This window comes from Notolepis coatsorum, assembly GCF_963971535.1.
Source record: "Notolepis coatsorum genome assembly, chromosome: 2".
Taxonomy (NCBI): domain Eukaryota; kingdom Metazoa; phylum Chordata; class Actinopteri; order Aulopiformes; family Paralepididae; genus Notolepis; species Notolepis coatsorum.
This window is the reverse complement of record NC_140166.1, coordinates 204,326,435-204,342,140: the sequence shown is the minus strand read 5'-3', so window position 1 is coordinate 204,342,140 and position 15,706 is coordinate 204,326,435. Positions and strand designations below refer to the sequence as shown.

The following is a 15,706-nucleotide window of genomic DNA, read 5'->3' as shown; positions in this document are numbered from 1 at the left end:
AAAGATAATGTTGATAGCGGCCAGAAAAGCAATAACAAGACTGTGGTACAAAGAAGACCCACCGACAATAGCACAATGGGTAGGAATAGTGGAGGAGATACAGGATATGGAGAGGATAACACACATGCTGAGGTTACAGGAAGAGAAATTTGGAGAAAGATGGGGAAAGTGGGAGGATTACAAGGGGAACGAAAACGACATCACAGAGGAAGAACCAAATGCATCACAAGAGGGCGAAGGGTAAAGGAGGAAAGAGGTTCAAGGAGGGTCTCTGAACCCATGTCACACACTTTTGACTTAGTTAGCATTTTCTGATTTTATTTTTTATTTTTTTGGGTATTACAATTGTATTATATTTTTTGTACTTTATTATTTATGTCTGTTTAACAATGTTGTATTGTGGGTTCCATTTTTGTGTAAGTGTTGTTTGTCTATAAATGTTAATAAAAATTTAAGTTTAAAAAAGAAAAGAAAAAAAGAATGCTCCGTTCAGCTACAGGGCACACTGCATTATCGCGACAGCGCCCCTAAGAGGATTGATTGATTGAATTGATTGATTGATTGATTGAAAACTTTATTAACAGATTGCAGAATGGATACAGTACAGCTCAATACACACAATTGTTAAGGGGATGCAGACCAGAGAAAGACTTTCGTCTTGTTTACATCAGGGTCCCCCATTTTATTTATTTTTTTATCTTTTCCCCCCTCCTTTTTCCTCCGATTTTCTCCCATCCCAATGTTAGTCGTTATGCCAATTCCCAATCCCCTTCCTAGTCGCTGCGCACTTACCCCCCACAGTCGGTCTGGGAGAGTGGAGGCTATCACGTGCTTCCTCCGACACACGTCTAGCCAATCAACCGCTTCTTTTCACCTGGCAGCGCGGACTCTCACTGAGAGGGTGTAACGTGTGGAAGGATCACACTACCCCCCTTAGATCCTATCCGCCCTGAGCAGGCGCCCCGACCGAACTGTAGGAGTCGCTGTTTACAACGACCCGGACCCACCCCGCCAGCTTTCCCACCCTCTAATACAGCCAATTGTATTAGTGTGAACGGCCAGCCAAGCTGGTGACAACGCCGGAGCTGTGAGCTGGATTCGAAAGGGTCCCCCATTTTCAATTCATCAGGACATATATGACATACAGATAGACAGTACTGCTATACATTTATGACATCCCAGATTTGCAAATACAGTACTGTTTGTGATACAAAAAGAGTCCAGAAAAGGGAGTATATACATTTGACGTGAAAACTGTACATTGGAGGAGGTTGGGTGGGGTTGTGTGGGGGGGGTTTGGTAGGGAGGGGTTGGGGGGGGGGGAAACACTGTACAACTGTACAAGCAAAACTGTACATTGGGATATTGACAACCATACTAGGTAATTTACATTTGAGGGGGTTGGGGGGGGGGGGGGGGGGGGGAACACTGTACAAACAAGCAAAACTGTACATTGGAATATTGACAACCATACTAGGTAAATTACTGTACATTGGAGGGGGTTGGGTTAGGACATTTACAGGGGCCAGTTTCGAATTGCAGTCTCCCGTAGGTGTTTCGAGAGTGGTTTTGAAAGTGGGTAGTGATTCATTCACATTCCTTTACAGCTTTGGGTAGGGCGTTCCACATTGATGTGGCATAATTGCGAAACGTGTTTAGTGCCTTGTTTGAGCCGAATCTGGGTTTAACATGATTTGTGGAGCTCCCTCTGGTGTTGTGATCGTGGTATTCACTGACCTTTGGGAAGTATTTTGACATGTACATGGGTACCTTGGTCGTGTAGTGCAGGGTTCGAAATTAACGGGGGCTTGGGGCAAAATGCCCTCGAAAATTGACCAAATGCCCTCGAAACTCAGTTAAGGGGGGCAAAAAAAGCCCCTGACAGTTTACTAATTATATATATAATTATATATATGCTCTACAGTGCGAGCATTTCCCTCGTATTGCCCCTAATAATATGTGTGTGTGCAAACCGGAAAAATCATTTACTTGCAGTGTGCGAGACAGACGAGTGATTGTGAAGATTACAAAACAGCTCCGCTGTTAATAGTTCAGATTGAAACTGGACTGAAATTCAGTTTTTGGGTGGAATGTTTGTTCCAAGGAGGAGGGAGGCGGGGCCCGCTGCGTGTTACAGGCACTTGAGAGGATGCAACACAGAGAGAGCGCTCTGCTCTCATCAAGCATTACACTGCTATCTTAACGTTAGCAAGCTAAGCATCTGCATAGCGCGACCTGTGTAACGTTAAGTAACTTGTGTTCGGCGGGGAAAGACCGTTCCATTTGTAACACAACTCCAAAAGAATAACATCCAAATCCGATCCCGATGCGCATTTCCTTCATTCCACAGCGCTGAGCGCGCAACGTATTTCATTGATCGATCTGGCCAGAGCCTATACTCACAAACGTTGCGTGTGTGGGGTTTTTCATCAATTTGAAACAAGCCTCTTGACTGTTGGAATTAGGGATGTTAAAAATAAAATATCTAATAATATTATTCAATATTAGACATTCATTGATCCAGAGGCAACCGGTTATTATATCAAGACAACAACACAACTTGCCCTCACTCAGGGACAATAATATTTAATCTATTTAGATAGAGTATGTATGTATTATTTACAGATAATTGAAGGTACCTCAAAACATGAAACCAAGCCATGATGTCACACATCGTGTGCGTGTGTGTGTTACTTGAACAATTGTCACTGTGCTCCTAAATTTCTGTGTGCTCCTAAATTTGTATTTAGATTTTATTTATTAACATTTTATTTAGGAGCACATGTGCTCCTTGGGAAAAAGGTTAGCGTAGAGCCCTATATATGGAGACATTAACATTACGTTATCAAACATAGGGACGAAGACTGTAAAAAAAAGTGTCAAGAATGTTTTATAATCTTTATGTTAATTTTCATTATAAAAATGTTGTGCCCCCGAAATACAAAAAAAGCCCCCGAAAAGCAATTAAGGGGGGCAAAAAAAGCCCTTGAAAAAAAATGTTAATTTCTAACCCTGGTGTAGTGTATCTTGTAGACCAGGCCCATTGCAAGTTGCTGTACTCTGTCGTCTACTCTAAGCCGTCCTAGGTTGTCAAAGTGGGCAGGGGTGAGGTGGGTTTTAGGAGTAAGGTCAAGCAGTAGTCTGACCAGTTTGTTTTGAGATGTTTGTAATTTAGTTTTTAGCGCCTTTGAGGTGCTTTGGTACCATGAGGTGCAAGCATAGTTGTAGTACCCTTGAATGAGTGCTCCTGCCAGAGTCTTCAGGGTATTCCTGTTTACCAGAGAGGAGATCCGGTACAAGAATCGAGTTTGTTGATTGATTTTTTTTATTACATTGGATGCCATTTTGTCACAGGAGAGATTAGCCTCTAGGATGGAACCCAGGTAGGTAATTTCATCTTTCCTTGTGACAATATTGTCACCCACTGTAACTGAGAAGCCGTCGGTCTTGCTGAGTTTGTTATTTGAACCGAAGAGAATGGACTCTGTTTTGCCCATGTGTAATGATAGTTTGTTATCAGCGGGCCATATGCAGATTCTGCCTAGTTCCGAGCTGAGGGTTTTTTCAACCTGTAACTTGTTCTTGTCGGAGACCAGCAGGGCTGAGTCGTCCGCAAACAGGAACAAGTTGCAGTCACAAGATGATGACATGTCATTTGCATAAATTAGGAACAGTAGCGGTTAGGCCTGCCACGATAACACATTTTGCTGGGCGATTAATTGCCCCCGAAAATATCGCGATAAGCGTTAAGGGGAAATTTATTTCCCAAAACTTTTATTTTGAAGCCCACCGCTCCGTCTTTTCCTGTGTTTTAGACTTTTATTTTGAAGCCCACCGACCGGACCGGAAGTATTGTTGTGATTATCAGGTACTTTGGGTACCAGAAAAGTCACGTGAAACACTGCAGACCACTGATTGGTCAGAATAGAGACGCGTCTCTAGGATTTCATAATCATTATGTTTGCAGCAGGCACAAGTGCAATAAACAAAGGATACAGTCACTGTGTATTCTGCCTCATTTATTGATTAAACAAAACCGACATCAACACAATTTGCCACCGAGCGGAGAGTTTAGTCTCGCAAAAAGATTGCTGACTTGTTAAGGCTTGTTGTTAGGTTAGGTGCTAATGTTGTGCTAGCGTTTTAGCATGGCTATCGTACATAGCGTGATCAATATAACTCGCTATTGATTGTTTGTATGAGTAACGTTAATGCTAGTAGAATAGACACAACGTGAGGTAATCACCATCCATTTTAAACCGGTTATTACCTAATGCTAACGTTAGCAAATAGACGCGACTGGTAACGTTACAGCTTGTTAGCCTAATGCTAACGTTAACGTTAGCATAGACAGCCTAGCTAACGTTAACACTTGTAGAATAGACACAATGAGAGGTAACGTTAGCGTTAGCAGAATAGACACAACGAGGGTCTCGTTAATGTTGTTATTGATTGATTGATTGAAAACTGTGTTTACTCTGTTTGTATGAGTAACGTTAATGCTAGTAGAATAGACACAATGAGGGGTAACGTTAGCCCCACGGAGCTCCTGTGCTGTGCTCTGTAGTAAAGCCAGCGGCCCGCCTCCCAACACGGACAGTGACTGACAAGGGGCACTGGGTCCGCCTCATTAAAACAAACGCGCAAATAGCAATTAATCGCGCCCGTCAAAATCATTGCATTCATTTTAATTATCGCGGCAATTAATCGATTTATTGCTTATCGCGGCAGGCCTAGTAGCGGTCCTAGTATGCTTCCTTGTGGAACACCACAGCTCACTGTGAGGGGGGGGGATAGGGTACCGTTTGGTAAAAATCTGGTTCCCTCCCCTCAAGGTATGATTGCATCCAGCTCACTGATAGACTATCAAAACCAATTGCTTTTAGCTTGTCAATCAGAATGGAGTGATTGACGTGTCGAAGGCCTTTTGTAGGTCCAGCATGACCATGCCGCAGTATTTGCCCGCGTCCACCTCTTGTTTGATGTGGTCGTTCAGGATCTGGCCGGTATTGCACTTTGGCGAATTCAAAGAGTAGGGTACATCTGCAGTGCAGCTCGGCGACCTTGAATAGGTTATTAAAATGGAATAAAAGCCAAACAACTTGCCACGGATATATCCGTGCTTCTGTCCACAACGGGTGGAATCGAAACACGTATATATCCGTTGTTCGTCCCCAATGTGTTAATGGGGAAGTGCCTCATTTGCATATATAAACATACAATTCTGAAAACTTGCAATATATTTTGTCTTAGGCGCGCTCCTTTTCCCAGCGCCGCGCCTCGCGTTTTAGCGCTCTCGGCGCAGCATTTTTGGGCGGAGCGCTCCCAGCGCATACAGTTGAAACTAGTTCAACTTTTGGAGAGGAGCGGGCTCATCAAGGTAACTTTTTTCGACCGACCAATCAACATCGAGCAAGTGGTGGAGCCGCGGCAGTCGCGAGACTCAGGAAAACGCTCTGAGCATAATTTTTTTTTGCTTTTCAAAGCGGTCCGCCTTGAAAAAAACGTCCGCTATGGACACAAGCCCTTAGTGTAGTTCTGTTCAGTTCAGTTCAATAACATCATTATTATTATTATTCAGTTATCAGGCATGTGTTTAGGTTTTTCAATTACTAATGGTTTGATTAGGTATTGTGTTTGTAAATAGCTGTTTCAAAAAAAAAGTATGGCATTTTACAATACAGAACTTTGAAGGTGTTTTCCCAAAAATGTGTTTTATGCGTTTTTCTTACACGCAAGGGTAGACATCAGTAGAGGCTGCTAACCAAATTTTTAGGTGAAGCACAAATTATTATATTATATATTAAATAATATTTTTTAAACATCCCCAACGCTGCAACACCCCCATTCCTCCCAGGTGTCAGGCTCCTCATTCGCTTCCATTCATTTTGGGGACCATGTTTAAATATCATCCTTCTGAAGTATAAACAAACTATACTGCTGTGACGATTTCAATAAAACAGACCATTCTGAGTCAATGGTATGCAGTGGCGTTGCGCAATATGTCGGGGCCCCCCCGCAGGGCAGACCACTCCCCTAAATCAAACCAAGCAGACCATGTACAGTATACAGTGGCTCGGCGGCCCGATCAAACCAAGCAGACCATGTACAGTATACAGTGGCTCGGCGGCCCCTGATCAAACCAAGCAGACCATGTACAGTATGGCTCGGGCCCATCAAAAAATAACACAGTATGCTATGACTGGCCCCTGTAAATGTCCTAACACAAACCCCTCAATGTACAGTAAATGACCAAGTATGGTTGTCAATATTCCAATGTACAGTTTTGTTTGTACAGTGTATGTCCCCCACCCCCACCTCCAATGTACAGTCCCCCCCCTACCCAACCTCCTCCAATGTACAGTCCCCCCCCCCTACCCAACCTCCTCCAATGTACAGTTTCTACGTCAAATGTATATACTCCCTTTTCTGGACTATTTTTATATCACAAACAGTACTGTATTTGCAAGTCTGGTACATGTCATAAATGTATAGATGTAGCAGTACTGTCTATCTGTATGTCATATATGTCATGATGAATTGAAAATGGGGGACCCTGATGTAAACAAGACGAAAGTCTTTCTCTGGTCTGCATCCCCTTAACAAATTGTATGTATTGAGCCGTACTGTACTGTACCCATTCTGCAATCTGTTAATAAAGTTTTACAATTCAATTCAATTCAATTCACGGCAGAATGTGTAGACAATAGACAGACAGTGAAAACAAAGTTCTCCTCCAAGTCCTGTGGGTATTGTCTCCTCAACGTTTCTGCAGCTGAGCGAATTGCAGTTCTGCTCAATGAATGAATCCGAGAGGAATCCGAATTTCCCCTCTAACTAGTGCTATATGCTTCATTGCGTCATTAATAAAGTTTTCAATCAATCAATCAAACAATGCCGTTTGTTTAGACATTCACAAGACTTGCATAACGTTACAACTGCACGGCGGCAGTTTAGACAACAACATTATTATTGTCCCTACCTTAGTATGCGCCGTGCCTGCTGCATGCATCCCACAACGTCATCTTTTCCATTCATTCATTCCAGATAGGGCCATGGAGAGGCATTGTTGTTATTGATATCATCTTCATAAATGCCATCAGCCCTGTTTAGACATTCACAAGACTTGCGTAACGTTAGCTAGCAAGCAAGCTAGTCGACGATATCTCCTTCCTCCATTGCAACGCTATCTACAGTACTAGAGAATTCAAAGTGCCCGCGAGGCGATGACGTTGTTGTTGTCACGTTTAGCTTTTATCGCAGGTGTATATATATATCATCAAACGATGCACAATAAGTTCATGAACAATAACAAAACACTCCACCCTGGGCCTGATAGCTGCAGTGGTAGCCATTTAGCTATGTTAGCTCCAACAAGTTATCTTCTTAAACTGAGATACAAATTATTTTGAAAACAAGCTCGCTGCAGAGCCGCAGTACAGCACAAGAGAAACCATTATCTGATTGGGCCACAAGGCTGTCAATCATGCTAGCTGCAGAGCCGCAGAGCAGCAAAAGAGAAACCATTAGCTGATTGGTGGATTGAATGATTGACAGCCTTGTTATCCATTCAATGGCAAGAGTTTAACTGCACAGACCGTGCTTAGATGACATTAATAGCCTATTTTGATTGGCTATTATTTATTATTTATTTAACCCTGGTCAACCTGTGCAGATATTCTGCATGAATAATTACTGCAGTGCAGGCCTGCTCAGAGCGGTCAATTTTGGCAATTTTTGGAGAAAAAAAAATTCACTGGCATTTTTTTTACAGAGGAAAACATTTATAATAAAAAAAAATAATAATAATAAAAAAAAAATATATATATATAGGTATATGTAAATTAATAATAATTATGAATTATGAGTGAATTTGTATTTCACGTGTTGTCATAGAGAAACCTCCACTGGTAGACATGTACCATTCCATAGCACCTACACACACCATACTTTCCACATTTCTTCCTATATATACCCTGCATCTTTTTACAGAGGGGTTTGTTGATCTATCATTCATAGCCTGATTTATAGTACATTTAGACCAAAAAACATGGCGAAAATAGATTTTTTTATGACTGTAGTCAGCATTTCCTGATTCATGGGATGATAAAAAGACATATCCACAATCCCTTCTGTAAAAAGTTCACTGTTATGTGTCAACATAATGAAACTATTTAAAAAAATCTGGCATCATCCAATGTTGGTATTTATACCCAAACGTCATATGCAAATTAGTGCATATTTAATGAGGTAATGCCTATTTTGCATATATAAACATAAGATCTCAGAAAACTTGCAATACATTTTTTCTAAGTTATTAGGTACATAACAAACTGGGAAAGTTTCATAGTGATATCTATTCAAATATTTCTTTTGCCTATTCACCTGGGGTGTCTCACCTTAACTTCAAAAAGCACCTGGTGCTTTTTAGAGATGAGCATACGGTATATTAATCAACCATTATGATTATATTTGTATCTGTGTGCCATCTCCTTATTTTTGTTGTGCGTAGCTAATCATATATAACTACCGTACACGTCAATGTTTCCTGGGTGCCATGCTGTTGACTTGTCGACAATGCAAAGTGTAACAAAGTTGGAGACGTGGTTTAACTCGCTCCTGTAGAAATACCGCCCTTCGACCAAATCAAGAGTGCTCTTGTGATTTGGCTCGATTGGCAGTGCTGTGTGAGACCGGGGGCCTCATGGTGAGAGAAAACTATAATCTTTCCTTGCTATGAACGACACCAAATGGTGCTGTGATCCAGATCGCTCGCCGAGTCCTGCTCTCCAGTCTCGGTTGTTTTGGTGATGTAAGGTCACGAGAGGTTGAGCATAAGAAGAAGTTGGTTAAAGTCACTGTAGAAATGCTGTCCACTGACCAAATCAATCAGTCACTGCTAGCGCCAAGGATGTCTTTATGCACATCATTACGCACGCCAGAAGCAGCAGGGTTTGGTCTCTTGTCAATCATCTACAGTAGGCGTCTCACATCAGCCTGGCGGCCGCTGGCTGTGGGTGAATAGTTTATTCCCAAGCGTTTCTGAGATCATTTCAATGTCTTGGTGATTACAGTCACAATTTTCTGCTATATAAGCCCAGCCTGTTACTTAAAGTGTCAAGTCATGAAAGGATTACTTAATGGGATCATTTGGATCTTTTTGGACATTAAGTGGTATGAAATACTTGCTGCAAAATAATTTATGTAGTGCCATTAGCTTACTCACTGAGTCCCGTGGCCAGAGTTCAGGCCCGGTTTCCGAGTGAACCAAGAAAAAAAGTTTTAATCCACACAAGAAGCGTCAGACAGAAAGTGTTAATCTACATGAGAAACTTCAGACAAAGTGTTACTCCACACGAGAAGCTTCAGACAGAAAGTGTTAATCTACAGTGTTAATCCACACCACAACATGCAGGCAAACGTTTTAACCATCTATAAGAGAAAACCTGCATGCCTCAAGCATTGGCTCGGCTTCAGAATTAGTTGCAGAGTCTTCACGCTGGGCCTCGTCCCAACCTGAATCGAGCGTAGGCAATGCACGTGGTGACTGATAAATAGGATGATGTGAGACAGATTCAGTAAGCACCATAGCCCCGATACCATGCTATGAAATCTATTGCGTGGCTCAGGCTTCCAACCAATCAGGGAAGCTCTCGGAGAAAGGCTCGCATGTCACTGGCTGCTGTGGTTGTCGATCACAGTATGTGAGAGGCAAGAGCAAAGAAACATGGCAGACGAAAACAGTGAAGAACGGCAATAATAAGGTATAACTGTATGAGAAAAGCAAATGATGTAATATATTCTCAGACATATCGGTTTTTTCTAGACAGACTCAAAGTGCTTTTTTACAATGTAGGGTGGAAATTGCCTCCTTCACCACCACTGTGTAGCATCCAACCTTGGGCTACGCAGGCTCAATGGCTACCATACACTGGCACCAGGCACACATCACACTACTACACAATGGCTGAAAGGCTCAGGAGACAGGGATTGATATCAGCCAATTAAGTTGATGATTGGGAATTTGGCCAGGAAAGTCGGGGAACCCCCTACTCTTTGCGATAGGCGCCCTGGATTCTTTAATGACCAAATTCACCCTGGTTTAACGTCTAATCTGAAGGACAATACTCGCAGATGTACGGTGTCCCTATCACCGTAACAGGGGCATTGTTACTGCCAAGTCCAGAGGAGAGAGTGCTCCCTACTGGACAACAATACCACTTTGTGACAATGGCCTTGACCGGGGCTCGAACCGGTGATCATGAGTCCAGAGCTCTACCCATGTAGCCACGCTGCTGTCCAGTGCTAAAAAAAGACACCAAACCTACCTACTGGGGCTCATTCCTTGTTTAGGCCTATGTTCTTTCTTCAATCAAGGAATGTTCATTATTGTAGACACAAGTGAAGTGACAATCAGAGCTTTTGAACATTTTAATTGAACAGGGTGCCAAATCATGGGTGCTGGAATTCCAATGACAATACGTAAAGGATGGTGACCATCCCTCAACTAATATTCACTCATTGCTTTGACCAGATGGACCATCCGAATCTTGCTGAACTGGAGAGAGAGAACTTTATCTGGAACCTGTCCAGCGTTCCTCTCCTGGAGCCCTACCTCCACCTAATGGATGGAGAACCTATCCAGGAGGTGGTGAAGGGGGTCATGGAACAGTACAAGACCTATGTGATCCCTAAACACTCTGACTTTCGCCAGTGTAAGTATACTGTTTCCTCGTGAGATGCTTCTCTCCTTCATAGATACCTTTAAGGATAAGGCCGGTGTTTTTTTCTTCTCATTGTCAACATAGCCTGTGAAATGACCAAACCTACAATGCATTTCCTCATGTAAACACATAGTTCCAGCTTTCAATAATAATATATTATTGTGAAAAACAGGGGCATTGTAGTTATTACAAAGTGTACTTCAAAAAGGCTAAAGAGAATAGCATAGCCCCAGAGCAAGGAAAAAGTACAATGCCCATGCAGCGATGAATGATGCTGACCAAAGCAAAAACATGGCTCTGTGACTTTTTTTTGACAACAATGGAGTTCTATGACTTCTGGATATGAGCTATAATCTGGTTTTGGCTAGATGGACCATATGTGTTTGTAGGAGAAATTCTCATTTTTGTAGGCTTTTTTCTTTTCCTAAGCTACAGTATGTTGACAATAACAAAGAATAAATAAAATGACACTGGCCTTATTATTTGAGTTGACTATGGAATGCCTGTTATTAGGTGCCTGCAAGGAGGAGCAAACATGTGTGCAAACATTAGGTCTAGTGTGCAAATATTAAGTCTAGTGTGCAAACCTGTTCCACCCCAGGTGAAAATCTGCATAAAATGTATACCTAGGTAAATGGAATATTGCTCCACTTCTACAAGGGCTATTTGCATATTCTTGGTATCTAGGAACATCTATGGACCTCAATGAATGTATTCTCAGTGTCAGAAATATTGTGTCTATTACTAGGCTTGCTTAAATTGTGATGAAACAAAAGAAAATATGAATTATGATTTTTCTTTTCATCTTTGACAGTGAATAAAACCATGATAATAATGACCAAACTTAAAAAACTGCCACTGAGCTCATTCAGTACCCTCTTGAGATCATGTGTACAAAAGATCTAAGGAAATTAATAAAGGGAAGATGATCAAATTGAAGGTTTTGTATATACAGTACTGAATTCTCCCATCCGGACCAATGCAATTTGAAATATTATTATAGAATATAGAATATATGCTTATACATTACCTTATTATAGCCAATTCGCACATTTATATATATATATACATATAGTATCTTTCAAATGGCCAAGTTCAATTTGGATATAGTATCACCAGGCTTGCATAATAACAGATACTGATATTTACTGTAAACGACTGTACTATTTTATTTCCCCCACAGTATAACCATTTTGTAACTAATTTCAGATCTAATTCTTCCTACATGATTACAATAGTGTGGAGAAACTGACTGCGTTTCAATATTTGTCAAAAACGTTACCTTTTGTAGCTTATTATCGCGAATCATAACAATTATTGATATGATTCATTCAGAACGCTGAACTTTGAAGCACCATAGTGGACCACAGGAAGTGTAGAACGGAGAAATTCCAACACTGAACGGCGTCTCTACAATTCGTAGCCGCATTTCTGCAGACCCCTCTCTGATTGGTTGAGCTCCATTTCTGCAGACCCCTCTCTGATTGGTTGAGCGAAGCCCCTCTCTGATTGGTTTAGCTCGTCACGCCGTAAAAGGCGGATGTAATGTTATCATATCAAGAAGATAAGCAGAAATGTACTACCAGATTCGCGTATAACGTTATTTATTTCGCGTGACTTCGCGGTTTATTCATAACGTTATGCACATTTCACAACACAGCCAGCTGTTAGAAACTGTACATTGTAACATTATATAACATAACGTTGTTATTTCGCAGTTATTTCGCGGTTTATTCACATAACGTTATATTGTTTACACTGTCTTTCTTCTATTATAACCCTCCCAAATCATATTCAGAAAGTATCAGAGAGACTTCTATTGACTAAGGAATTATTTATTATTTCGCGGTTTATTCACATAACGTTATATTGTTTACACTGTCTTTCTTCTATTATAACCCTCCCAAATCATATTCAGAAAGTATCAGAGAGACTTCTATTGACTAAGGAATTATTTATTATTTCGCGGTTTATTCACATAACTTTATATTGTTTACACTGTCTTTCTTCTATTATAACCCTCCCAAATCATATTCAGAAAGTTTATTATTGGTTAATGACAAACCAATTAATCCTATCCAACATATGTGTAAAGGCACACACAACATATTCCAGTTAACGGTATATTTGTTTAATGATTCGTTATGGCGTAATCAATACTTCCATGCGTATAAATTGCGTTCGCGACCTCCATGTTTTGGGGCTATTCATCAGAAAACTCGGATCCGGGATTCGGCTCCCATCCGTCGGGCAACAACTGTGGGTTTTCAGCCTCTCTCTCTGGAGCTTAACGGAGTTTCGACTCCTGGCTAGAGGAGCTTGTCGCGGCTCATGCGCTCGCTCGGCCAATCAGAGAGGGGTCTGCAGAAATGGCCTCAACCAATCAGAGAGGGGTCTGCAGAAATGCGGCTACGAATTGTAGAGACGCCACTGAACGATAGCTAGCGATGTCCTCTTCAAAATGGCCGCAAAAAGATTCCAATTCCCATGGTTCAACATTTCCATATCCGGTTCCGGGTCAAAAAACGATTGGAAAATAAAAACTTAAAATGATATAAATACACTTTTAACCTATTGCTAAACTATTGCCAACCTAACGTTTTACATTCTACATGTATTTGTGACATAGTAGTGATGATAATACTTGAAAACGGTTGATTTTAAAATCACAAATTATTTTGCATCTTTATAAAAATATTAATATATGATAATAATGTCAAAAGGGGTCGGTACCGTCCCCGTGGGGTGGAACAGGTTAAGTCTAGTGTACAAACATTAAGTCTAGTGTGCAAACATTAAAGGGGAACTATCTTATAAATGGCCTTTTTGAGTGTTTAGCATTGTTTCCTAGCTATGTGAACTTATATTAATGATCTATGTCTCAAAATTCTCATATTGGCGCATTCTTCCAATTCTCCTCTCACAATATTCACCCTCACTGAACTGAGTCGTTTGAAAATGTGCCTATATGTGATGTCATATAGTCACTGCTGCATGTTAATGTTCAGGCGAACACGACGCTCCGCAGTGGTTTAGGAGCCGCCCTGCAGCCCAGGCTCAAAACAGCTCGAGATCTTGAGGTAGAAAAATGCTGTTTTTGAGGACTTGATTAGAAATACAAAACAATGAATAAAAAAAATATATATATTACAGAGGTGTTCCATAGACTCACAGGAATTGTGTAAAAGTGCCCAAATAGTGAAAGAAATAGTAAAATAGTTCCCCTTTAAGTCTAGTGTGCAAACATTAAGTCTAGTGTACAAACATTAAGTCTAGTGTGCAAACATTAAGTCTAGTGTGCAAGCATTAGGTCTAGTGTGCAAACATTAGGTCTAGTGTGCAAACCTTAAGTCTAGTGAGTAAACCTTAACATGTATCTCTTTACTTAGGCATCAACCATGGGGACTTTAACGACCTCAATATACTGGTTCAACCCGATGAGACAACTAGCTACAGAATCTCTGGCATCCTCGATTTCGGGGACATGAGTAGCGGCTATTATATCTATGAACTAGCTATCGTCATCATGTACATGATGATCGAGAACCCCAGGCCCATCGAGGTGGCCGGACCCGTCCTGGCGGGCTGGGAGAGCGTCATTCCCCTCAACGAGGCGGAGAGGGACGCCCTCTACACACTGGTGGCGTGTCGGTTCAGCCAGTCCCTGGTTCTGGCTCGACACACTTTGTCCCAACAGCCTGAGAACGAGGAGTACTTGATGACCACCGCGAAGACAGGCAAGCGCCTTCTCTGTCAGCTTTGGGAGCTGGGTAAGGACGAGGTGCAGAGGATGTGGTTCCAGAGTGCTGCTCAATATGCAGAGAAAAAGTGAGACATGGATTGGACGGATAACAGAAACATAAAGGACAATACCAGTTTCTTTGACATGCGAGTCACAAGGCATTCTCGTCTTGGTACAAAAATGCAGTCACAAATTGTTTTTCATGAATGTTTTACCATCACTGTCAAATTTGGTAGTTATCTTTTGCCAGTTCACCACTACCAGAGGCTTCCAATGTATCTGGAAAGAAAAGGGGCACTTGAATGCTGATACATTTTGCACATAGTCTCACGCACGCACAAAAACCCAAAAACAGTTTTGCACACGTTCATTAAGTTTGACAGTTATTGAAAGTAGATGAGATTGAAAGTAGTTTAAAGTGCCCCTTTAAACACCTCATAAACTCATGAAAGTCACCACAATTGAACAAAATCAGACAATGTGCTGGACCGGTCCCAGTGGATTGGTGTCCTAACCATGGATTGGTGTCCTCTCGTCGTAGAGATGGAGGGCAGATGGCAAAGAACACTGAAACATCTAGCAAGGATTAGCCTGTGGCTAACAGTCCTCATTAGCCATGCCAGCTCTTCATATAGAGCATGGGTGTCAAATTAAATAACCAGGGGGTCTGAAATGAGGGACACTGATGATTTTGCACGCCTGAGGCAATTCCAGAGGTCATTAGCTTAATTGGTCAGCTAAATTATGTCATTGTAATGGCACTTCCATTCATTCTCTGGTGCCTCAATGAATGCTATTATGCTATTAAGGCTATTATGTTTAAAAGGTGGGTAAGGTGCTGTAATTTATGGATATTGCCTTTTATTATAGATTTTTTACAGATTTAAATGACATTGGAGAACAAAGTAGATCACACACAGATCACACACGCACAGCAAACATCTCTTCGCTCTCACCGGTCTTGCACAAAACCAATTATTTCCACGGCTTTGATTTCAGAGTAGGTGAAATTAATTAAAATAATGATGAATTTGCAAGCTAATCATACATATATAGGTTTCAATTAATTATTCACTCATGAGTTTGTAAGATTATCAATTCTAGGTTAAACCGGTCCTGGACCTGTAAGTGGAGCCACACATTCACACGTAACACACAACACACATAACACACATAACACACATAACACATGCATAACACACAACACACACATAACACACAACACACACATTCACACACA

At 41.3% G+C, this 15,706-nt stretch overlaps 1 protein-coding gene across 1 annotated transcript in view; it reads left to right on the top strand.

Annotated features, from left to right (window-relative positions):
• hykk.2 (hydroxylysine kinase, tandem duplicate 2) overlaps positions 1-14,556 on the top strand; it is a gene marked incomplete at its 3' end in the record, with an annotated part of 44,125 nt that extends 29,569 nt beyond the window's left edge. The window contains exons 4-5 of the mRNA XM_084308474.1: positions 10,535-10,715; positions 14,114-14,556. Of these exons, the coding sequence (XP_084164600.1) occupies positions 10,535-10,715; positions 14,114-14,556 (624 nt within the window). The remainder of the gene's footprint in view (positions 1-10,534; positions 10,716-14,113) is intronic.
• Between the last annotated feature and the right edge of the window lie 1,150 nt (positions 14,557-15,706).